We start from the raw sequence: 25,231 nt of genomic DNA, 5'->3' as shown, positions 1-25,231 counted from the left end.
AAGTTAAGCTTTTATCTTAAAAAAAAAAGTTTTGTATCAAAGTACAGAGTTATAGAGACATGTTCTTCACGTAGCTAATTAATCCAAAACTTACTATTTGATAATTCAATAATATTAATAATTTGGCTGGGACTGCTGTTCACTTTAAGACACTTGCTGAACTGTACTTCCTCATTTTTAGGTTTATAACCTGCTCACGTTTCATGTGTAAACGGCAGAGGTTTAGCTCAGTGGATACATCAATGTCGAACTGTTGTTCATATCCAACTCCAACGGCCCGCGGGCTAGGGGTTCGAGCCACGGGCGCTGCCCTCTGCTTTTGACCTCTTTACCCCTCCATCCTGCGGTTCGAAATCGTTGGGAATCGCTTTTGATCAATTTCAAGTTTTAGTGTCAACCACAGTTTTTATGCAAACTCCTTTTGCGTATTAAATGCACACGTTTTCATACGTGTCAATTAAATATCAAACAAGTAGGCTACTGTCCATCTTTCAAACAAAAAGGCCTACCTCAGTCTGAAAAATGTTCAATAGACCATTTCTGTCATGTACTAGGGGAATGAATCTGAAGATGGACCACACGACTCCCCCACAAGTGAGCAATTGGAGCCCAAACATCGCGATCGCCCCCTGGTGGTTGGCTGCAGTGCTCCGGGGGCCTGGTAGCTTTTTTCCTGCTGGTGGTCCACCAGCGGAGCACTGTTCTTGCGCTGAATGGGGTACTGGGTTTGTGTTACCAGAGGGGACTCTGTCCCTCACTGGCAGGATAGGCTCCTATAGAGAAGTTTCAGAGCTTAGGTAAAGTTAGGTAAGGAAAGGTAAGGTAAGGTAGGCCTAAGCAGGCCCGGTGTCAGGATGAAGTGAATAAGGGGATGGTGGCTATTTATATTGTAAAACAGTTGGTTATCATCCTGCTTTGCCTATTGCTGCATTTCTTTCCCATCCTGAGGTGACAAAGTGACAAAGTTGACTAGATAAGAACAGTTCACTACCTTCAATTTAGCTATTTATACAGCGGATTACAGCCTTCCTTCTTAAATAGACTGAGCTCTGGCCTGCTCATGTAACCTCAAGGATCAAGGATAGCCTATCTTTATTATCCCCGACAGGCAATTTGTTTTTCAGCCAGCAGTACCACACAACCATCACACATACAATAGAAAGAAGAGAACAAAAGAAAAATACATGAGACATCAGAAAACACTTTCATTGTGTCCCCACGCAGAACACACACAGCTATACACAGATCTGTAATGATGCTTGGATTAAAGTTATATCTGCTGAAGCAATAGGCCTACCATAACACTAGAAACGATTAGTACGTCTATATCCTCTGCTGCGTGCGTTTGTGTTAATATCTCATGATTGTCAGTGACACAGGTAGTTATGTTTAAGGATTATAATAAATCTTCCTCCTTTTAGCGTGAGTATGTTAGTGCTTGTGTTCCTGCCTGTATCAAGGAGCGCGCATCAGAGTGAGCGCACATGATGGAGAGTTTGGTGTCGGTCTCGAGGTGGAGTTTTTGGCCTGCAGTGCTCGAGCAGGAATCTCCCTGAGGTGAAGCAGGCGTGTAAGAGGGAGCAGTAAGCGTTTCCTCGTCTCCTGGCATCACCAGACCGACCAGAAGCGACGTAAGGAAAACTCAGGAGCAGGTGCCTTAATACATAAGTGTCTATGACACTTCTGCCAGTACCCTATCTGCCAATATGTTTGTTGTTTCTGATATTTTTTATAGGGTAGGCTACATAACTTAAACTGAGGTTGCAGAGAATACATCTGAAAGAGCAAAGTCCCCCCACACCCCCTCGTGGCACCGGGTCTGGGCCTAAGCTAAGGTAAGGTAAGGTTCTCGCCTTGACTCATAGTTCATCATATTCAGAAACTAATCACACTTTTTTGATGTCTTAGAACTATTAGTAGAGACCCCTAAAGGTCATCAATCAGTTCTAGAGAAGTGCTGTTGATGATACACTGACAGTTTATTGTTGTAAATTATCTCTATTCATTAACTTTTAGATTTCAGTGTCTAAAACGCCTTTCTGCTCGTATTTTTTATATGTTGGGCCTTAAACAATAATTAGCAGCAACAAAGAACAAAAATATGGATAAAAGTAAAACATAGAGCTACAATGGGAACTACTTTCATCAAATTGTTTCAGTGATTATTTCATGCCAAAATGTCAGACATCTCTTGCTTCCTAAATCTGATAATTTGCTGCTTGTATGTGACAAATTTAGGAGATTTTTTTGTTTTGGACGGTTGATAAAGGAATTTCAAGGTTTTCACTTTGGATTGTTAGATATTTTGGATTGAAGAATTTAGTATGAAAAGAATCAGCAAAAAAATGATAATAAATGATTATAAATGATAATAATAAAAATAGTTGCCGCCCGAGTACCACATCCATCAGCATTACTGCAATATAGTGAAAGTCAGCGTGGATCTGAAAACATACTGTACCTCTGAGAAGTGATTATTTTTGTTGAACAAAAATGAAGCTTTTTAAATACTTCATACTGATGTGTTATCACTAACGTGTAATCATACATACATTTAAACCGCTGTCTCCTATAATAAGAATAGCTACATAATTCTCTTGAAACTGATGTATTCAGACATGAATATATATATTACACACTACATGTTCAATATTGATCAGTATATGGGAAAATATATTGCTGCCTTCTAAGATGAACGAACAGTGTTAGAAAGAGGCGTGCAAATGACAAATATGAACTGGAATTTATTACTTTTCTCTACATTCGGCTCAACACACAAAGCTTATATCACAGCTCAAAGTTCCCTCGTCTCCCTAAAATGTACATCCCTTGCTTCAGAGTACATTACCATTAAATATCTAGCTAATGCAAAGGCTCTATTCTCACACAACAAAGCTGGAGGCAGGGGTTTGTTGTAAGATTGACATTAAGCAGACTGTTAATGTTCCACGATGGAGAACAGATGGACAGGAAAAAAGGCGGCAGTAGAAAAGTTCATTTGCAAAGTGCTGGTGTTCACTTCTGGGAAACTTCATCAAACTTGGGCTCTGAAAAACACAAGAGAGACCAATTAACTCAGTGAAAGTGACGTACATTTTCAAGTGCCAGATGCTTCTTATTCTGCTCTTTATGCCTCTTAAGATCTCTGAAACCTGATTAAAGAAGCAGTGCGACAAAACCTCAGTGTCACTGGCACTGACGAGTATCAGCAAAAAACCCTAAAAAGGATTAATATCAAGAGCTCTTCACCTTGGGACCATGAGCTAAAATTCACTGCATTGTACTCATTAGATTAGATTATTTCTTATGCAACAGAAGGAACTTCGGTCTTATGGTGTCAGCCGTCTCTGAACACAACAGACAGAGCTAGCCGTGCTTAAGGCACCTTTAGGATGCTCTTAAGCCAGACAAAATTTCAAGTGCTTTCACTGTCACGATTTATTTAATACTGGAACATAATTATGAGTGTTGCTGAAATTACTTGTCATATTCTGTCTTTTTGCCAAGCATAGAGAGGCTTATAGACCGTGCTTTATGGCAAACAACTTATAGTGAATGCAGAACATTCACAATCCATAAGTGTGTTGGCCGGTAGTTTTAGTTCGACTTACCTGTGAATTTGAACTCTGGGAAAGCTGTGATGTCTCCACCACCATAGAGTCTCTGGAGCTTTGCTACCTCCTCTGCCAGGGCCTTTTCGTAATCTGCACCTGCATCCACGAGCCCCCCAGTAGTCCTACAAGAGGAAAACAAAACGTCAATTATAAAGAAAGTCTCACTCAATTTTCCCACAGATCTAATTTTACATAAAAAAGGGTTTTCTAGAAATGACACTGCCATTATTTTCCAAAAGGTTTATCAAACCGTGTATCAACCAATGAAGGCCACATTATGTAGTGACAAAATGTACTGGTGTCACATGAGTCCGTGTTAATTTTGGTACCAAATAACTTCAGAATAATCCACAGGAGAGTTTGCAAAACTCCCCATGGCTTTAAAATCCAGCAGGCCAACCTGCATAAGTGCAGCGCTCAGGAGTCATCCCTCATTAGATGCAGCAGGAGCCAGGTCTGTAGTCACACCACAGAGCCCCAAACCTCCATGTCCAAACAAGTACAACATCGGAACACTGTTGGGTCAAGTGGCCCCAAGTCAGCAAGGAGAAGGAGTGGCTCCAGTTGAAGAAGCAAATGCTAAAGATTATGCTGACAGACGCGTCAAGACGATGACCACCAACAGCCAACAGCAAACAAGGTCCATATGGTCAGGCAGGAACTGAAGAGCATAAGGTGGCAGTTTAAGGTGGTAAGCAAGGAGGAGAGAGAAGCTCTTCCAAAGCTGCACAGCATACTCCGCAAGAAGCTCATGACTTTTAGGTGGGCTGGGTGACCTTGGAGGTCGGAGAGGGCAAGGAAGTCTGCTGCCGTACCACTCATCCCATTTGGGCTCAAAGAACAGCAGCTAGGGCATAAGCAGAGTAGCCAGTTCAACTGCTGCAAAGTTACGTTGCCTGTTGAATATCGACAGCTCTGTCCAGAAAGAAGGAATCCTGAAGAAAGTACAAAGGTATGTGGAGCGCAAAGACATGGTCATACAGGTGAAGGCCTGGGGGATCAGGGGCAACTGGTTGTGCCGTTTTTGGACCTTGTTAACATCCATGCTTACATACCTAATGGCTTCAAAGCCTCATGTTGGAATTGGCATTGTACCAACATCACATCCCAGAGAACTTAAGCGAACTCAATCTAGACTACGCCAGCTGCTTTACTCTGAGATTTCCCTCCAAATCAAATAATTTGGAATGGCACAAGTTCAAGGAGGGTAGAACCGTTTCATCAAACCTTCAGGTTCTTTGTGCCAATTTAGCCAAGATCTCTTGTGCTGAAAAAAAAGGTCCATTGACAAATTCCACAGAGCTTTGAGAGGATGATTAGGTTTCTCCGAAACGTGATTGATCAGAATCAGCTTTATCGGCCAAGTATGTGGGCACAGAAAAGGAATTTGACTCTGGGTTTTGACTACCCTGGTCTCCAAGCAGCATCACCCTCTATGGGCATATCAACAAGCTTAAGTCCTGCAGATTAAAACTCTCCCAGATTGGCATTGAAGTTATAACAGTGAGGGCTGCAATAACAACAGTTGAAAGCAACACTGCCTTAGGAGAATGTACAGGCATCACTTGTTGGGAGGAGCAAGTCAGACAGAAGGTTAGGATGTGGCAACAGGCAGCCTGGTCACAATGGGTGCAACCTAAAGGATGCAATGTCTTGTGTGCTGGCTGAGGAAAGATCCACTCAGATTCTGCTTCAGAAAGATGGAGTATCCAGCTTGCCCCCTGTGCCTGAAGAGAGGCACATTGGAACTCGTCCTCAGACGCTGTTTGAGAGCCGTGGGGAAGGGTGCCACCACTGGTGCTATAACGAAGTCAAGACGGCTATTGCTGACACCATCTGTAATGGGATCAGCCATTGCAAGTACCTCTGCTTAAGACCATCACTTTTGTCAGGCCTGGAAAGAAGACAACTCTAGCATCCAACTAGGATCCCCTCTATTGGCTTGCTCACAATGGCACAAGACAGGAACTGAAGGTTGACCTGGGAAATCAATAAAGTTCCCAAAAAATAAAGCAACTGCGCTGAGGAAAACTGATGTCACCATTGAATCCTTGAAGCAAGCCATCCTTCTTGAACTTACCACCCAGAGAGAGGCCTTAAGAAAGCCAACAAGAGGAAGATTGCATAGCATACCGTAGAGCAATGCCACAGAAGGCAATGGTTTGCCATGTTTGAGCCCATCAAGGTGGGATGTCAAGGCTTTGCAGGCAAGTTCTTCTGTAGGGTCTACAATTTGCAGGGCACCATGGGTGCCAGCAGGAGAAGGGCCATCATGCTTGCACAAAGGTAGCCAAAATGTCCACAAGGTTGCTGTGGATCAGAAGTACTACCTGGACACAAGCCAGACTTTATTTACCCAGGTGACTGGGCTGGTGAGAGTATGTATTTGGAAACACCAGATGGCCCAAAGTAACATCAATGATGTGTTCAAGTACATCATGGAATAAATTTAATGTACGCAGGAGTAGGGTTAATGACTTTTGGTGCCCGAGAAATTCCCACTGCAAGTTAATGTTACTAAAAGCAGAGACTCTTCATGAAATGAACCGTTTCCACAATAGATCTACAGTAAGTTCTATCCTAAGTTTTCAGAGCCATAATTTGTGAAGTGAAGCTAACCTTCACCATTATTGTATTCCAAATAACAGACACTGCTTAAAATGAACTTCTGCTGACTAACCTGTGTGTGCTGGACTAGCTAAACCTGCGCTTATCGTAATCATGCTACAGTTAAAACCTTTGCACCGTCTAGAGGTAGTGAGACTTACTGGCTTTTTGCGGAGTAATCACGTATGGAGTCCAAGAAGAGCTTCTGAATTGGATCCATTTGAGCTGAGAGTCACAGGGAGAAAAAAATCAAATTAATATCTCTTCACACCAAAAAAATAGGTCTAAAGCAGGACCACACATTTGGATATCATCTGTCCACATGAGGAGAACAATCCAGTTTTAACCGTAACCCTCATGCACACAACACCTGGGAGTGGTAGACAGAGTAGCCAGCTAAAGGCGCAAGATAAGAACGAACATGTGAAGGGTCAGGTCAGTTGAAAGGTTAAAAAGGTTGCCGTGATAGGTCATGCTAGGCTACACATTGACAGAACTGCTGTACAGTATATGCTGCCAATAGTCAAAGAAAAAGTCTTTGACTTCACACACAGCAACCAGGGTACAGAGTCGGAAAAAAGGAGGAAGGAAAGTTTACATTTACACATTATCCATTAACCAAATACACCCAACATCCGATCACCCATGTAGGGATAAATACACATTACTTTTACCATGCCACTGAAAAATAAGTGTGAAGAGTGAGGGAGGAAGGAGGAGGAGAGAAGTTTGAAGTTAACAAAAAATAGATGACAGGTGATGCCTGCAACCATAACATTCTCCTTTATCTGTGGAAACACTCTTTATCGTTATCTTTAACAATCACAAAATCAAAGTCAACAGTTCAATAATATCACAATACAAAAAAAAGTAACGAGAATTATTTTCTATCATATCGGAACATCTTGGGATAAAGGACTGGGAGTGAAACTGTGAATCTTAAAACCAAAGAAAACATTTGTAAAAAAGGTGGAAGAACAAACTGCAGTGAGATGTGCAGGAAGGTGCAAAGAAATTCCAGAAAACAAAAGATGAGTGCATTTAGCAGGCGGATGTTAGTATAAAAGCATGGAGTGAAATAAAGCATGCACAAATAAAATCTCAAAAGCTGTGGAGTTAGTACATGCTTCATAGGATTGCTGAAAGAGCACAAACACAGACTATGAGTGGAGCTATAGCTACAGGAAAGATGACCCAGCCACACGGTGCAGTGGTGTTGATGGCATGAAAGGGAAAAGATTGTTTGAAGCTTATGGGAATTAACACCCAAGGGCTATTAGGAACAAGATGTAAAAAGAAAGAACAAAAAAAGTGTGTTTGTGATGTCCGGTATCCTTACAGTTTATAGTTACACTCATCACAAACTGCTACTGTATATTCGTATAAGTGGTGATGAAAATGACTGCTGGTAGACTTGCAGGGTCCACAGAGGAAAAGAGAAGGATTGTGGGGGAGGGGGGAGTTGTAGTGTGTACCCTCAAACGGTTCAACTGGTTCAGCTAGGGCCTCAGCAGCGGCTTCGGCTTCAGCAACGGGCTCGGCAGCAGCTTCCACAACTGGTGCAGCTTCAGCAGCAGGGGCTTCAGGAGCAGCTTCAACAGGAACTTCAGCAGCAGGTGCAGCCTCAGCAGCTGGGGCCTCAGGAACAGCTTCAGGAGCAGCTTCAGGAGCAGAGGCTTCAGCAGCAGCTTCGGCTATGGTCGCTGCAGCTTCAACGACAACTTCAACCACTGGTGCAGCTTCTGCAACTACTTCAGCGACTGCTTCAACAATAGGTGCAGCTTCTGCGACAACTTCTGCAACTGCTTCAACAATAGGTGCAGCTTCTGCGACAGCTTCTGTTACAGCTTCTGTTAGAGCTTCTGCAACGGCCTCAACCACCGGCACGGCTTCTGCGATGGCTTCAACCACAGGTGCATCTTCTGCGACGGCCTCGACCACAGGTGCAGCTTCGGCAACAGCCTCTACCACAGGTGCAGCTTCTGCGGCGGCTTCAACCTCAGGTGCAGCTTCTGCAACAGCCTCAACCTCAGGTGCAGCTTCTGCGACGGCCTCAACCTCAGGTGCAGCTTCTGCGACGGCCTCAACCACAGGTGCAGCTTCTGCGATGGCCTCAACCACAGGTGCAGCTTCTGCGACGGCCTCAACCACAGGTGCAGCTTCTGCGACGGCCTCAACCACAGGTGCAGCTTCTGCGACGGCCTCAACCACAGGTGCAGCTTCTGCAACAGCCTCAACCACAGGTGCAGTTTCTGCAACAGCCTCAACCACAGGTGCAGTTTCTGCGACGGCCTCAACCACAGGTGCAGCTTCTGCGACAGCCTCAACCACAGGTGCAGCTTCTGCAACAGCCTCAACCACAGGTGCAGCTTCTGCAACGGCCTCAACTACAGGTGCAGCTTCAACCGCTGGAGAAGGTTCAGGTGTGGCTTCAACAACTGGTGCGACCGCCTCAGGTGCAGCAGCAGAGGGTGTGGGCTCTGCAACTGGCTTTACTGCAGCTTCTGCCGCAGCTGCAGCAGCCATTGCTGGAGAAACATCCTTCTTGGGATTATTGTATGACTTGTGCTGGACAAGTTTCTCTATATCGAAGTATGTGTTACCCTGGTCTTTGTCTAGGACGAAGAAGGAGTGCAAGCAGACAAGATAAATTATTTCCTGGAAACAAATGTCTGGTTTAATAACAAATCATCTATTGTAAACCCAAAAAGTCCCAACATTTTACACAGAAAATTCAGATATCCTGGAAGGCTGCGTCTTGTGAATCTACTGGTTTAATTAAAAAAATGTATATAAAAAAGGGAAACATGTTTGTGAGTTAGCCAAAGGAAAAAACACAAATTTCATTATAGGAAAGAATCAAGTAAAACTCCTGAGAATGATTAACACTTAACTGTGTTACAGTGCTGTTTTGTCAGCGAAATAATCTTCAATACCTGTACAAGGAAAGCAACAACTGAAAATGATTAACTGTGGTGAATGTATCACCTCATAAAATAGGGTAATTTCACACCACGTCATTACCTTAGCAAACACCAATTTTATATCTGAGGTTGTCTGAACAAAAACACAATCAAAACCCAAAGTTTCAGCAGCTGCTGGTTGTGGTAGCAACGGTTAAATAGGCTTTTTATTTACACAACTCAAGCCTGACTCAGAGCAGCGGTTGTTTTTACCACGACATGCCGACATGCCTGACCTTTGCCTTTCTGTTATATTTTATCCAGCAGTGGGCCAGACCTCACAATGTCCAACACAAAAGCTGAACACGTCCTTATACAAGATACTCTTGTAACCAGGGTTCCTTTATAATATTCACAGCTACCATTTATTTGGAAATGTATTTTCATGAAGTAGTTGAGGCAGGGTGTGACATTAACTACGGTTTGATTTCCTGTGGCCACAAAAAGTTACTCTGTGGCCACCAAACCTCACATGTAGGTGGCCTTTAGTGGCAACAAGCCTTCTGACTTACTGTGCATTAACAATTTTAAAAGATATTTATCCATTGTGTTAATGACATCACTAACTGAAATCTCAGTTAAGAAAGGTTAACATGCATTAAAATGCCCCCTTTTTTTAATACATTTACAGTTTACATTTGGGCCAGCAAAAAAATACTTTTGGCCACTAAATCAAGGGGACTGTCGGCCTCTGGGGCAAGTGCTTGAAAATATCATCGTCTCTCTCGACATATATTTTGTCTAACCAAGAAAAATGTTGTGTAATGCAATGAAATAGTCAGATGACAGCTCAGGAAAGCGCACATCATCATCATCATCAAGATAATGTTGGCTTTTTAACCCAAAAACTTAAAATCATTCATGGCTGAGCATTGTAGAAATTATACTTTTGCAGTGTCAACCGCCTCTCCATGTTTAAGCAAAGCATGCGCATTGTTATGAGGCTGTCTCACTGTATGTCCAGGGTGTATGAACCGATAGAGGAAAGTCTCAGTTATCCAGGAACACAAGACATTCTGACACCGTCTAAAAAACTCTTCAGTTAAAAAAAGAAAGAGGTGGCTGTCCTGGGTCCGCCCCATTTTCCTTTAGTCTTAACACAACTGAAGTTTAGTTTTTTTTAAGGTGGTGTAGGAGCTGACAAAGTCTCAGCCACGTGTTGTGAAGTAATTGTCTGAAACATACCTAAGCTGTTCTTCTTCGACGACTTCTTGGAACCGCCAGATTTTGTGCTAAAGGCCGCAGCTGCAGACGGAGCTCTGCTCAGAGTGACCCAGCTCTCAGCCTTCAAACACTAAAAAGACAAACACACACACACACACACACACACACACACACACACACACACACACACACACACACAGGGGGGCATGAATTAAGGGAAGGCTTTAAAGAGGCCTAGTTTAAGTCTGTAGGACTCATAATCCAATCTAGATCAATAAAAGCAGTACACTGTATAATTTACCCGATATAAATGTTCAAGCTCCCTGAATTAGCCTTCCTCAAATACTTACAACCAGACTGAACTCAAACTGACAGAACCTCCTTTTGCAGGGGAGTCCTCTTGAATCTGTGACTGAACACTATTTCTGAGGAACAATGGACCATGTTTCCCTTACAGGAGCAGTGTAATGATTTAGTGGCATCTAGTGGTGTAGCTGCAGATTGCAAACATCTAATGAACACACCCCCCAACCATGTGAGTGTTTCTCAGATGGGGGGTTTGGTATCCCCAAGGGTACATCTGAGAAATGCAGGAAGTTTTTTGGATCTTTAGAAATGTTAATGAATGAAAAAATTTTCTTAAAATCTTATAATAATAAAACAATTTCAAATAAAAAAAAAGGTTAATTGTAAGTTTGATAAACCACATTTTCTATTTTTTATTCCCATTGTTAAATAAATTGTTTACTACATTAAGTTTGTTGACAGTGTGTTCAAAGTCACTTTTGAATACAGAGGCTACAAAAACGCGTCAGTGTCATAAAGAACACATTTTATAGGATTAACCTCAATGAGTGCCTTTTGTGGGAGGAAATTAGCCAACAGTTGCATAGAAGGGTTGTTTGGCAAAAAGGTCTATGCAACACTGCCATCAAAGCAGTTATACCTCTATATGTATATATGACTTTTTCCACCACAAAATACACTTTGTGCTACACTGAACATACATTTCAAAAAGGGTAATTCATAAAAAATAACTTTGATACCTATGATAGCCACTAAAATTGCAAAAAACTGTCCATTCTGGGCGACTGTACAAGCATTACAGACTCCGTAAAAGAGGCCAACCCTCTCTAGATATGAGAGCACTCATTCTTAGGTAATGAAAACTATCCTCCTATTTAGGTGATTTAACACTAATAAAAAATTCTGAATATTAAATTCAATTTATAAGCATGTAGATCCCCTAAATCTGAAACACTTGTCATTAAAGTTGCTGTTAAGATTGAAAAAACACCTTGTTTACCTTTTTCAAGCTCTTAATTGAGCTACAACCCCTTTAAAATATATATATTTTTTAAAACAATCTTTTGTCTTTTAAAACTTCAGGATCCTCGCCGTCCTCCTGCTGAGTCAGTGGGTTGTAGTCAGACGTTAAAACCCTTAAATCCACTCATGATCCAAAGAGTCTTCTGAGTAAACATGTCTACCATTAGGCTTTGTATGCATGGACGATTTCCAGTCTAACCACCGTCTCCATACTGGTGGGGGCCCACTAACCTTGCACAAACATGCTCATACAACCTATAGCTTGATGTTAAAGATTTACCACACCTCCCATGTCGGCCAGCACTCAATGCACACTCAGAAAGTCAAGGAGCTTCAGCTGCCAGGCCTGTGTGTCTGCTTTAAGCCTGCTACAATAATGAGGCGTGCAGTTGCAAAACTGGCTCAATCTTGTGCTGATAGGAAAGTCAACAATGCATGATTTAATTTTAATAAACACCCGTTTAAAGAACGGAGCATAAGGCTGAAGTCATTGCTAGCTGCAGGGTAGCAGTCTCCTGCCATGAGGGTAGAAAAGTGAGGACAACACATAGAAACAGACTGATAACCCAGCCGAAACTATCAGAATTAATTGTCTGTGTATTTCCAATATTGGCACGAAAATAAAGCAACACAAGCATGTTGTTAAAGCTTGAATTGTATTACCTTGAGACAACCCAGTCGTCCTATCCTCAGCAGGGAAGCCGCCATCTTTATGTGCAGTCTGCCTGTGCTGTTGGACATCAATGAATAACGTTACATAACGATAAATCACAACATAACAATAATAATAATAAACACGTGTGAATATCTCCAACATGCAACGTCATTTATTTCTGTGGTCGTGTAAGAAAGAATAAGTACAATAAAAGCTGCAATAATTGTCTCACTGAGATAAACAGCAACCTGCAGAGCATGTAACGCTTGCTGTTAAATAAACGTGTATGTTACCTGTTGATAAATTAGGCTTTTCTACGCTTCTCTGGTGGTCAGTCTCCAAAGGCAGCTCTCTCACAGCAGCATGGACATAACTCAATCCGAGTTATCACCTTTTATGTAACCCTTGGAAGAGAGTGTCACCGCCCCCTTCCTCACCAACATGTGTGCTCTCGCGTAGGAATTTGTCGTTATTTTTGTCTTTTTAAATGTTTTATTCGGTAAATATTCGGATATTTATGTGTTGAACACTTATGTGAGCGAATGAAATTCATTCATTCACAATGAATGAATTCTCATTCGTTCGTATGGCCCACTTCTCGAGGTAAATCTAAGCGATTTAAGTTGTTTTATCGTCTAGAATCAAATCTATAGCAATACTTTACTTGTATACTTTAAATGTATCTCGTTGTTTTAAAGTCAATACTGTGTACATTTCATGGAAAACACAATTTCTTCACCAGCATCAGGCTTACTAGCAGCTCTCTTGTGTACATTCTGTACTTTTTCGAGGGGGGCGTGTGTTGTGTGCGGTTGATGGCGTCATTTGCGTGCGACAAAATATGCTCTCCTCTTTTCCGCGTGGGCTCCCGTCGCATGATACACAACACAACAGTCATGACTGCTGTCGGATTCTGTGGAGAGTGGTTTATTTTCACCTGCGACACAAAACTCGTAGCAGTTAACACCAAACAGGACAGGTTTGTATTATTTTAAGCGATTTTGTAATAGTTTATGTATGATTTGTGTCTCCTTAAATACGTCAGGATGTATTTGTAGGCTAGCTAGATAGCTAGCTAGATGGGGCAGTCATTGATCATCACGTTTAGAAAAAAAGTTAAAGCGTCAAAAAATGTCGAGGAAAATTTTAAGCTTGTTATCAGTTATGACATTGCACATAGAAACATACATAAGATGATATTTAATAAATGTGAGTGGGAAAAAATACAAAGTAATTTTAATATTGGCACTATGCAGGAACTTCAATCAAAACTGAATACGTGAGATCTTGTTTGTTTTCTTGCAGAGAACCGTTTGTGTTTGACTGCAGCACTGCAGAGAAGAGACCGAAGAATACGAAGGAGGACAACAGCAGGTAAAAAAGGGGTATACTATTTAACAGTCAAAGTGTATATGTTGTTGGGGTTGGTGGTGACAACGAATGTCAGGCCGTCTATTAACGCATACATATCACATTTTGTAGCATTTACCTGTAGGAAAATCTGAACCACTGTTACACATTAAACAAAAAAAGAAGACGGATGCAAGAAACAGAAGACATGAAAATATAGATAATGCCATATTTACTTTTTGAAGAGATCTAAGACATGGATGGATCACTACTTGAGTATGAATTGTAATTTTATCTCCTCTGTCATCAGTGATGGCGGCACCTCAGAGGAAACAGGAAGTGACAAAGTCCTTGCCTTCAACGTGTCTCCATCTGGAAAGCTGGTGGCGCTGACGGATGACAACAAGAGACTCGTCCTGTTTCACTGTGAGCCTTCATGGAAGTGTGTCAGCATCAGGTACGATTTCAGAATCAGAAATACTTTATTTATCCCTGAGAGGGAATTCAAGCGTTACAGTTGCTCTGACACAGAGAGAAGCATGGAGAAATATATGGCATAAAAATAGAAGTAAGAAATATATCAAATATGTTCATTATATATATAATAAATAATGAAATAAAGTTTAAGGTGAAATGCTGAAAGGGGATCTATGGTAATTTAAATATGAGTGTAATTGGAATTAAATATAATTGCCAGAATAAAGATAAGAACACAATAAGAGTTTAAACTGTCCTCCTGTCACAGCAGCTCTGTGCACAGTTCACACAATAATGTAAGGTGTGTGTGTTCAACAGGTGGGTGGTGAGGAGGTGCACTGCCCTGCTGTTCAGTCAGACCGAGGAGGAGCTGCTGGCGGCAGACAAATCAGGAGATGTTTACTCCTTCTCAGTGACGGAGCCTCAGCAGGAAGGAGAGCTGAAGATGGGTCACCTGTCCATGCTGCTGGCTGTAGTAAGAAACACTGAGCTGCTCAAACTACTACGATCTAGTAATACATCTAATCTAAAGCATGTTCACAAAAATGTAACAAAGCCACAAAAAGAGTGAAATGTTGTGGTTGTACTCGTCACACACTTCTCCTCACATGAACTCAGACTCACTGTGGGCTCCTCCTGTTAGTGTGATATTTTCTCAGTGTGTGCCTGATTGCGCCTTCTGCCGACTTTCAGACCGTCTCCCCGGACAACAAGTTCATCATCACCGCCGACCGTGACGAGAAGATCAGAGTGAGCCACCTCAGGTCTCCATACAACATCCAGTCCTTCTGCCTGGGACACCAACAGTGAGTAACTGTAAAGAGACAAGACAAGATGGAAGTACACAGCTGGACCTTGTATGTTTAATGTGCTATAATGCGGCCAAGTTGTTACACAGATGGTTCGCCGCAGTGTTCAGCAGTGGTCCCATTCGGGCTGAGCGATATGGACTAAAAATAAGATCTCGTTTTCTCGTTTTCACACCACTTTGGATTTATAATGAATTTCATGCAGCTAATGTTAGTTACTTTTTATCAGGTGTTTTTAAGCTGCTTCTGTCTTCTGCAACTTGCAGTGCCGCACACTCTCCCACTCAGCTCTGTGCCTCTGTTTAAGATGATGGACAGAGGTTGTCCTTTTAGTCCCCACAGACTTAAGACGATCTCTGCAGCAGACAGAGGTTTGCTCAAGGTTGCTGCATGACCAAACCGCATCCAGACAACCAAGGAGTAATTTTTGTGATCAAACTCCTCACTTTTGGCAGCTCTAATGCAGACGGCCATTAGTTGCTATAATCTTCAGGAGCTCGGGGACGTGGTTGGGACTAAATCAGCCAATTCTTCCACACAAGAGGGGATTAAAGTGAGGCCAACGTCGTTAATGGGTGAAGACATCAAAGTCTTGATTGCTGGGCGTGTAAGAGCGAGTGGAAACCTGATAAATAGTCTCAGAGGGCTGCACATATTCCAACTGAATTAGATTTGATCATGCATAACTAAGGTCTGGCCCTCGCCTTGCAGCAGTCTAGCCTAAAGACTTCCTGAAATAAACTCTGTACGTAAGAACAGCTTGACAACAGTTCTGTAGTTTATGTATGAATGTGAAGGTGTGTGTGATCGAGTGTGTGCACGCCTAATCATTACCGTTCCTGTGTTTTTGTCCTGCGTCCTCTCAGGTTTGTCAGCTCTCTGCTGATCCCTGCAGGTCATCCACACTGGCTGCTGTCTGGATCTGGGGTATGTGTGCAGTTCCTAGAGATGCATTAACACACCAGTGCACGTGCACATACAGGCCATTTATCAATTTTACTGAACTTCATTGTTCTTCATTTGAGTAAACAACATTTTAAGATTTGGTTGGAGATGTTCATCTTTGATTTCCACATAGCTGTAAATCTGTCCAAATCCAAAAGACAGAATAAAGAATCAACAGAACATTTCTGCAGGTCCAGTTTGCACTCGGTCCTTCCTGTGCTCCTGATTGTGTGTTTGAACTCTCAGCTCAGGAGCTTCAAAGGTTTTTACTTTACTTTTTCAAAGACCTGCTAACATTAAAAAAAAAATGTACATGTTCATACAAATACACAAAAATGTAAGTTTAGTTGGGTTGTTAACACATTTTTCTCTTGTCTTTGACTTGTCTTTTTTCCCCGTATCTTGTCAGGTGCTTTGTTTTTGTTGCAAACAATGTTCATCTTTATAAAGAGACTGAAAACAGTGTTGTGTAAATAGTCCAAGTGTAAAAATGTGACCTTGCATGCTCCTCAAACCACAGTAAAGCTCATTTACTGGGACATTTACTGTATAATTACTGTACAATAAACCTCTGAGTTTCCATCAAAGACAATTAAAAGCTGTTTGTGTTCATCAGGACGGGACCGTGAAGCTGTGGGAGTTTGAGTCCGGCCGTAAACTGCAGAGCTGTGACCTCAGTGACCTCGAAGAGACGCCTCAAAAAGATGCTGACAAACAGAAGGTACGCACAGTGTTTGACCTGTCGATGCATTTAGTAATATATTTCAACCTATCGTCTTTGGTGAGCCCACACACACACACACACACACACACACACACACACACACACACACACACACACACTTTCTGTAAAATGTCTCTACATCATACAGATGGACTCCCACAGCACACAGGTCAGACATTGATGGTCCCTGGGTGACGTACCCCACAGACGCTGGTGCTCCTCTGCCTTTTCCTCAATCCTCTGACATGGCAGCATCACAAAGCACCAGTGTATATGACCAAAGCTGTTTTTTGTGTTTAAAGCTAACAACAAATGTTATCCTGCTAAGCTAACGTGTTAGCGTTTAGCTCAAAGCCCCACTGTGCAGCTGGCATGGCTTCAGCGTCTTTGTCCTGTTAGTGTGAACCTCCTCTTTGTGCTTCTCTGCTGAGCTGTGGCAGAGGGACAGAGAAATGGGTCACAGTCAGACTGTAACTGAAGCTTCTCTGTCTGGGGATTCATGTCCACATGTACGGCTACAGCTTCATCGTAAAACTTAAAACTTGAAGAAAGCATTTTTAACAAATCTTTGGGGTCACTTATTAAACTCCTAAAAGAGCGACTGTAGGCCCTCCTCATCTCGTCCAGAGGAACTGAAAGGAGGTCTCCCTCTCTGTGGAACTATTCATAGCAGCATCAGCTGTGCTCTGTTTAAGCCTCTCACTGGACTGTAAACTGAATCTCCACAGCAGCGAACAGGGACGTTTCTAATGTAACAAAATGCACAAAAATGATCGAAGATGTTTTTATTCTGCAACGTTAATATTCTTTTTCTTGTTATTCTTTCCTCTCATGTCCTCCTTTGATCCAATGCAAACAGGAAGTGATTTTTAAATCTTATTTTTAATTATTAAATCAATCAAATGACCTTCCTGTGTTAGAGACAACGTATAAAAGAAGGAACAGCTGACACAGTGTTTCTCTTCTTCCTTTTAAAGGATCTGTCATCTTCTAATACACTTATTTTTGTGCCAATCATTTCTCTGTATAATAATAACACCTACAGTTTCCTTATTGTTTGTGTGAGCATGGCCTGTGCAGCGAGAGACTTGTACCAGCATTCATTGTCTGCTTCTTGCACGCTACAGTTTATTTATCAGAGTGAGCTGGAAGATGCTCCATGAAGCTGAGGGTGTAACTGCAGAGTTACATGATACCTTTGTTTTGTTTTTTTCACGATGAGGATAAGCTTTCACGTTTACAGAAATGTTATTCAATGTTTATATAAAAACATGAAATAATGCAGATTTAAAGTCGGTCATCGCCCTGTAAGAGAACTTCATCGAGTTCCCAATCAGACAAACAAAGTTATCACCAGAACAAAGACAGGAAGTAAACCTTCTGACCTGTGGTGACTTTACTTCTTACGTTTTGTTTCCCAGAAGCCCACTGCGTGCCGAATGACCAGCTCTCCTGATGCTCGCCAGGTGGCCGTGCTGTGTGACAGGTAAGTGTCACTTCCTGTTTTTGAATCAGTCACTAGACTTTGCAGGTGGAAGCACCACACCGCACACCTTTGACCTCTTCTTTTTCCTTGGTGGAAAGTGTAGATGTCTTGTTCATCACAGTTTTCAAGATTGGCAGCCATTTTTAAGGCCTTAAACATCTCACATAATTCTTTTAAAGTTAAACCTGAACTAAATTCTAGTCCTTAAAGAAATGCACATTATAACCTTTGACCTCCATCATTCTGTTATCACGTCACTTTCCAGAACTGGCATTCAGAGAAAATAAAGGGATTTTAACATACTCAAACAGCAGCTACATGTTTTCTTGTTTCTTCAGAAAGAAAGAGTGAAAGTCGACATCAGACCTGCTCTAACGTTTAGATTCTCACAGGAGTTTTTTTTACCTTCCAAACCTTTTTCCTAGAGCTGGTATGAACAGGACCCCTCCTCCACACACACACACACACACACACACACACACACACACACACATGAAACTGTTTTTAACTCTAACATGACGGTGGCATGTCAGCTGGCTTTGAGTTATTTTTACCTTCCATAGTTGAATCTATTTTTGGGCGTATAGTATGGAGGTACAATGATCCTGTGCCTGTCTCTACACTGCACATGTAGGTCAGAGGCTGAGGTGATCTGATCAGTCTGATGTCTCCTGTGTGTCCTCAGAGTTTCCACGGTTCAGTTCTTCACTCTGAAAAAGGAGGGAGAGGAGAAGCTGGCCCCACACAGCAGGCTCTCCCTGCCCAGCTGCCCCATAGATATGACCTTTGACCTGGAGGGCCGGCTGTGGGTGCTGACGGACTCCAAAGAGTCACCGCTTCAAATCTACACACACAGACAAGAGTCCTGGGAGGTACGCTGTCATCCATTCATAAACATTTTACTGTTTCCTGTTTTACATCCAACACAGGAGGTGCGATGTGTGCATGTGCAATAGTCACGTCGCGGGACATGCAATAGTCACGTCGCGGGACGTGCAATAGTCGAGCAAATTAAGTGAAACATGTGGAGCTGCTTCGGTGCAAAACGAAAACGTTTTTCCACCACTAATCTACAGAAAAAGTCGGTCTGACGTCGCATGAGTGCAGCTCTTCACCACAGCACTAACTGAACTGACCGCTTTGCAGCAAACTGTGAACAAGCACACGACGCTGCTGCCGTCACAGATCGTGTCAGCAGGACGATCGAGGCAGGCGCTCCATTGTGCAAGGTGGCTTATAAGTTAGACCAGCTCGTCCCGGTGCTCGTTAACGCTGTGGTTGCATGAACGGATCGTACACTGAGCGACGTGCCGTGGAGTGTTTACTTTAAGCGGCTTCACCTGCAGTGCACACGCGCTGTGAGGTCAGGTGTGCTGACAGGAAGTAGGGGACTTGAGCTTAGAAACGGTCGAGGACGTACCGTATAAGTAATGCAACTGCAGCCCACAAGTCTGTGTCTTTATTTTAGAAGGAAATGCAGAGCTCCATCTGTAACTTTGTTTATTTTGAATAATTTCCTGTATTTTTTTTTAAATTTGCAAAAAATTTCGCAAATGTCAGTTTTACTAAAGAAAATGTTATAAGACTGCTGCGTTGCAACGAAATCAGCCCTCCAAATCTGTATTTTGTGATTTATTCAAACGTTAAAATTAAATCTATGATTTTCAACCTGAAAGAGGCAGAAAAGGGGCCAAAAAAGCATATAAATAAAAAAGAAAAAGACACAAATATCATCACATGATTTCTGTGTTTGGTGTGTTTGAAATATTACACACAGATGACTCGTTAAGATCACAGAGATAAATATTAAATGAGAGTGAAACACACGTTTCACCCCCTCTTACACTAAACTGTGTTGGGGTGGGGGTACACTAAAGGTGTAAGGGGAGCCCAAAAACGGAAACAATGACGGCTGTTAAATCTCTCTCATCAAATCCACCAGACTCCTTTGATAAAAACAGTAATTTTACCTCCCAGAACGTTGGACTTTCTGGTCTACCTCTGCCTCGACTGTTTAGTTAGTTTGTGTTGTGTTTGATGAACTGACAATTTCAAACACAAAAGTCACACAATAACACAAACAAACTGTTTAACAGAAGCAGCAGTGGAGCAGCAGCTCCTGTGTTCTGTGAGGTTAAATTACCGTTTTTGTCAATGGAGTCTGGTGTGTGTGCAGAGAGCGATGTAACGTCTGTTTGTGGTTAAAACAATCATCTTCCTCTGTAAAGGTCTATCTCTGTAGGGATCCTTTCTGTCATGTTGTCACACACTTAGAATAACAATCTGAGCCTGTCAGTGGAAACAACAAGAACTTGTAGAGGACAGACTTTCGCCATTACAGGCTGTTTCATGACTTAATATGACGCAATCTACTGGAACTGTTCCCAAACGTTCTGTACCTTTTCGTCATTTAGACCCCTACAGATATGAAAATAGGGCCCTTTAAGAACTCCTTATTTAGTATTCTTTCTTGAACAGCACTCTCTGTATGTGTCAAAGACACATTTCCCTGCAGATTAGAGACTCTATTATCTCCTCTCACCTTGTCCGCCTCCCAAACTCACACATCATTATTTACATGTTGAACGTGGGAGGACGTGAGGTGTGAAAGGAAACCACTCACTGATGTTTAGTCCATCAGCTCTCCACACATCCCAATAAGGACATGACTCACCCCAGCTGCAGCACTACAACGCTGGCCCTGATGATGCATTAATTGTTACTGTGATTCTAATGATCTACTATTATACGTCCTCTCTGTCTTTGTGTGTGTGTGTAAATAATGTCTCTGGCGTAGTAACAGACCACTTGTTAAAGATTGCTCTTGTCCCTGAGCGTGAATAAAGGTTGTGATCATTTAATCGCAGCTGGCAGAGATGATTTAATGTGGTTTACACCTGCTGCTGTGGCCATGTGTGCGCTTCACATGTTCTCGTCTTCTGTGTGCTAACTGTGCGTGTTCTCCTGCTTCTGTTAGTGTTCTGCAGAGAGTCCTGAGCTGCACAGAGTGACTGCAGCCCTGCAGCCTCACAGGGAGACACTTCAGGGTGAGTCATCATTCACACACACTCGTCCACACTTCCTCGTGACCTGTTGGCCTCTTCAGTGCATCCTCGGCGTCCTCCCTCTCACATCCTCGTCCCACTCGCCCCGATCCGACAGAAATAACCTGCAGTGTCACACAAGCTCACACTCCCCCAAACATCTTGTGCTGCTAACGCGGGGTTAAATCCAACATGGTTTCTGTTCATGACGATCTGTTTCATCCGTCTGTAATGATCTAAGTGTCGCACACTGAGGATCACGCTGCGCTCTGTGACCACAAACGCATGTGTTGTGAGAGGTAGAATGACCGTTTTTATCAATGGGGTCTGGTGGCTTTGAAGAGAGCGATGTAACGGCTGCTATTTTCAATGGTTAATTCTGATCTACCAGTAAGACCCTTTCAAAACAAGCAGATACCACAGTGCCGTAAAAGTTTCTTTTCGATCTAGTTTGACACTCAGTCATAAATATATAACAATTCCACATGGAGAAGATTTTACTGACACGTCTCTCTTTCTTTCTGTCTCCATCGAAGAGTTTGAAAAGGGCGTGAAACTGTTCTGTTCTGATTTTTTAGCCACAAGCTAACATAACAAAGTACCAGCTCGACCTGCATCGCCTCCAGAGGCGTCCATCCTCTGAGGCGTCCAACATCTGTTTTTCTTTATGTAGCGAGAGAGAGAGGACAGTGGATAGTGTCAGAAACAGGGGGAAGAGAGAGTGGGGATGACACAGATGGGAGGTGAACCTGGGAGAGATGCAGAGTATGGGATGCATGATCTGACCGCTGAGCTAAACCGACGCCCCCCAAAACTAACATGAAAGCAGTTTATCCAGTGCAGCTCTGACGAGCGCTACACTCTCCACTAACACAGGTGTTGTTGTTTTCTATCATCACGATAAATGACCTGAAATCAAGTCTTCTTCACTCCTCTAAAACAGTAGTTAGCAGCGGCAGCCATAATGCATCCATGGTAGCACCACAACAATGAAGGCTTCTGTTTTGGAGCGACAAAGTAGAGTTGATTAGGGGTGGGAATCTCAGGGTAACGATCCGTATGATACACGATACGGGGCCCTTGATAACGATAATATCACGATACAGCGATTCTGTGATAATTGATCATGTAAAGTGGATTCATGTGTTTATTCACTGAACTTTGGTGTCAGTTTCACAGAATTTGACACAAACTGAGATGAAACATGTTTTTAGTCTGTAAATTAAACTGACAGATCTGTAGAACAACTGAAAAACAAATCAGGACTTTAGATTTGTAAGTGGCTGACACGTCTCTTAATTTCTTTTCACCGCTGTCCGACATTCTCACGCTGTCGTCTTCTTCTTCGTCTTCTTTTATCCTGCCGTCAACTTCTTCTTCGGCCAATTAATTTCCGCTCACGTTACCCTCGTTCATGTTGTAAGTGTCACTGTGAGGAATCATGAAGTAGAGACGCGATGAGTCAAAAACGCAGGGAAATCTGTTTAGAGCGCCGTGTATTTGTACATTTAAAAAAGAGTCAGGAAACAAGTTGATTTTAAGGCTAATAAATGGTATCTGCATTTCTGACACAGATATTGAAACAATCGGAGCCTGTCAGAGGCAAAAACAAGAACTTCTCGTGGACGTACTTTCATCAGGCACATTTGCATCTAAGCATCAAGTTGCAGCCATCCCAGCCTGTTTCACTGCTGCAGGCTGAAACTTTCTAATAGAGCCATTACTTTCTTTAACTGTTCGTCATTTAAACCCCAAAAAATGTACAAAATAGGACTCAGGTTTTAAAATAGCTGAATTTCCCTTTAAGTTCTTGGTCTCTGTCTCCACCTCTCCCGTTTGTTTAAGTGCATGCAGCTTCTTTTGTAAAACGTGCAGCTGTGGTTCCTGTCCTCAACCTTTCCCTGCTGATGTTCTCTTACAGCCTCCTCGGGGTCCAGCAGCCGCTTCGAGCACCTGTACAAGGTGACCTTCGACAACGTGACGGCGTACCTGCAGAAGAAGCAGCAGAGGCTGGAGGAGCAGCAGCTGAAGAGGACGGGACAGAACACCAACGGCAACAAGAAGAAGAAGGCCAAGAAGGAGACGGCAGGAGCTGTCACTCAGTCCTCCTCCTGAACGGACACTTTGAAAAGAGCGCTTTAGTTTTATTTTTATTAATCTGAGTCGAACGTGTGATCAGATGAAGCGTGGAGAGAGAGGGCTCCGTGACGCAGCCTGTGTTGATGAATTTTTATTTTTGGCTCTAATTTCTGGCTGATTTTTTTTACAAATAAACTTTAAGCTGTGCCTTCGTTTCATCATCATCTCTGGATGAATCATATGTTTGTGATTCTGCACCATAAGGCAGCATGTTACTTTGACTTCCTGCATATTAGGCTACACTTTATTTGTCTTGTGCACTGATGCAGCCAATGTGAAGGTCAGAGTCCTTAAACACACCAAGAGTAGCCGCCTAAAGAAAATCTCCATCTCTTCTCCACAGGACACGACTGGACTAGTTAGACAAGAGGAGGTCTTACTGATTCTGAGAGCTCGGATCTCTTCAGTTGTCCCCGTGAAGTTTGTTTCTTTAAGCTAGAAAATAAAGTACAGTAGACGCAGTCAGTATGCACACTTGGTTTTATAGTTTGCTCTAAAACTAGAGGAAAATGAAGACGCTTTTCACAAAGAGAGACATTAAAACTAGCTTGAAGAACAGCTCAGAAACAAGTGGTCAGTGTTTTTGTTAGGCTGCACTCGATCTGCCTGATGTTAAAAAACAACACAACACAATATCATAAAGACTACAAAATAGGAAGTGTGTCGTATGGAGTCGGTTTATTAAGTTTCCATTTGTGTTACCAACACGTCTCCAGATTGAGTCTCCCACAAACCAAAACATGGCCGCCGGGGTTGAGCTTGTGTAAGGATGTGCACGTATCAAAAGTAGATCAAAAATATGTCGAGTGCTACTGAAAATGGAACAACAGCTTTGTATCCCGGTTCAGACGTCGTGCGCCTTTCTGTGGAGTCTGCATGTTCTCCCCTTGCACTGTGGGTTCCCTCCGGGTACTCCAGCTTCCCCCCACAGTCCAAAGACATGCTCGTTAGGTTGGTGACTCTAAATTGCCCGTAGGTGTGAGTGTGTAGGTTGTCTGTCTCTGTGTGTGGCAGCCCTGTGATTGACAGGTGACCTGTCCAGATGTAACCCCGCCTCTCGCCCAATGACAGCTGGGATAGGCTCCAGCCCCCCCGCGGCCCTGAGAAGGATGAGCAGTACAGATAACGGATGGATGGAACAATCCAGACACTTCAGATATCAAAAATGTTGCAGCAAGAAAGTATTTATTAAGAAGTCTCGTCATCAGAGCATTTAATCAGCTTTTATTGAAACCTTGATTTATCCTCTTTACGGCTTTTAAATAATTTCTTAATTGTTTCTACAGTTTTATATTAGCAGTCCATCCATCCATCCATCCATTATCTTCCGCTTATCCGGGGTTCAGTCGCGGTGGCAGCAGGCTAAGCAAGGTGACCCAGACATCCCTCTCTCCAGCCACGTTTTCCAGCTCCTCCTGGGGGATCCCGAGGCGTTCCCAGACCAGGCGGGATGTGTAATCCCTCCAGCGAGCTCTGGGTCTGCCCCGGAGTCTCCTCCAAGCTGGATGTGCCCAGAAAACCTCCACAGGGAGGCGCCCAGGAGGCATCCTAACCAGATGCCTGAACCACCTCAGCTGGCTCCTTCCGAAGGAGCAGGAGGACTCCGGATGTCTGAGCTCCTGACCCTCTCTCTAAGGCGGCATTGTCTTTTTTTATTAGTTGGAAATGTTTGACTTGAACACCCATAACTGAATGTGTTTCTCTCCTCGGGGTCAGTTTAGCAGCTGCCCTAAAGCTTTCAGTCGTTTCACACATTTTCATCAACAGATGGAGGTCACTTCCTGCTTCCTGTCCGTGATGTCATCAATTTAGATGAAGTGCTTGGAAAATAATTAAGTTTTAAACATCTATGAAGGCAAGACACCGCAGGAACTCTATTAGCTAAGGAAGATAGTTTTATTTGATTAAATCAGAAGACCTGTCCA

At 42.8% G+C, this 25,231-nt stretch overlaps 2 protein-coding genes across 2 annotated transcripts; one reads left to right on the top strand and one right to left on the bottom strand.

Moving 5' to 3' along the window:
* Positions 1-2,724: 2,724 nt before the first annotated feature.
* LOC138592043 (fibrous sheath CABYR-binding protein) lies at positions 2,725-12,764 on the bottom strand. Its single transcript, XM_069662651.1, has 7 exons — positions 12,626-12,764; positions 12,341-12,407; positions 10,370-10,478; positions 7,697-8,836; positions 6,383-6,446; positions 3,612-3,736; positions 2,725-3,047 (listed from the first exon to the last, which is right to left on the bottom strand). Exons 2-7 carry the CDS (start codon positions 12,383-12,385, stop codon positions 3,016-3,018), a joined length of 1,515 nt encoding a protein of 504 aa, XP_069518752.1. The 5' UTR covers positions 12,386-12,407; positions 12,626-12,764; the 3' UTR covers positions 2,725-3,015.
* A 462-nt stretch (positions 12,765-13,226) lies between these two features.
* On the top strand, positions 13,227-24,116 carry wdr4 (WD repeat domain 4). Its single transcript, XM_069663528.1, has 11 exons — positions 13,227-13,311; positions 13,638-13,706; positions 13,993-14,139; positions 14,478-14,634; positions 14,853-14,965; positions 15,835-15,895; positions 16,530-16,634; positions 18,059-18,123; positions 18,809-18,995; positions 21,101-21,170; positions 23,089-24,116. The coding sequence occupies exons 1-11, from the start codon at positions 13,229-13,231 to the stop codon at positions 23,280-23,282; spliced, it is 1,251 nt and encodes a 416-aa protein (XP_069519629.1). The 5' UTR covers positions 13,227-13,228; the 3' UTR covers positions 23,283-24,116.
* The last annotated feature ends 1,115 nt before the right edge of the window (positions 24,117-25,231 follow it).

Source organism: Semicossyphus pulcher, unplaced genomic scaffold, assembly GCF_022749685.1.
Source record: "Semicossyphus pulcher isolate SPU_LCO1_2020_fin unplaced genomic scaffold, fSemPul1.0.p SCAF_15, whole genome shotgun sequence".
Classification (NCBI taxonomy): domain Eukaryota; kingdom Metazoa; phylum Chordata; class Actinopteri; order Labriformes; family Labridae; genus Semicossyphus; species Semicossyphus pulcher.
This window is presented reverse-complemented; position numbering and strand designations above follow the sequence as displayed.

Bases quoted from the DNA above. Each gene is read 5' to 3' on its own strand.
- wdr4 (XM_069663528.1), top strand. From the start codon at position 13,229: ATGACTGCTGTCGGATTCTGTGGAGAGTGGTTTATTTTCACCTGCGAC. The intron at 13,312-13,637 runs GTTTGTATTATT...GTTTTCTTGCAG, and splicing joins GTTAACACCAAACAGGACAG to AGAACCGTTTGTGTTTGACT. The intron at 14,140-14,477 runs GTACGATTTCAG...TGTGTTCAACAG, and splicing joins TGGAAGTGTGTCAGCATCAG to GTGGGTGGTGAGGAGGTGCA.
- LOC138592043 (XM_069662651.1), bottom strand. From the start codon at position 12,385: ATGGCGGCTTCCCTGCTGAGGATAGGACGACTGGGTTGTCTCAAG. The intron at 10,479-12,340 runs GTAATACAATTC...TTGTCTTTTTAG, and splicing joins GACGACTGGGTTGTCTCAAG to TGTTTGAAGGCTGAGAGCTG. The intron at 8,837-10,369 runs GTATGTTTCAGA...TCTTCGTCCTAG, and splicing joins GTCGAAGAAGAACAGCTTAG to ACAAAGACCAGGGTAACACA.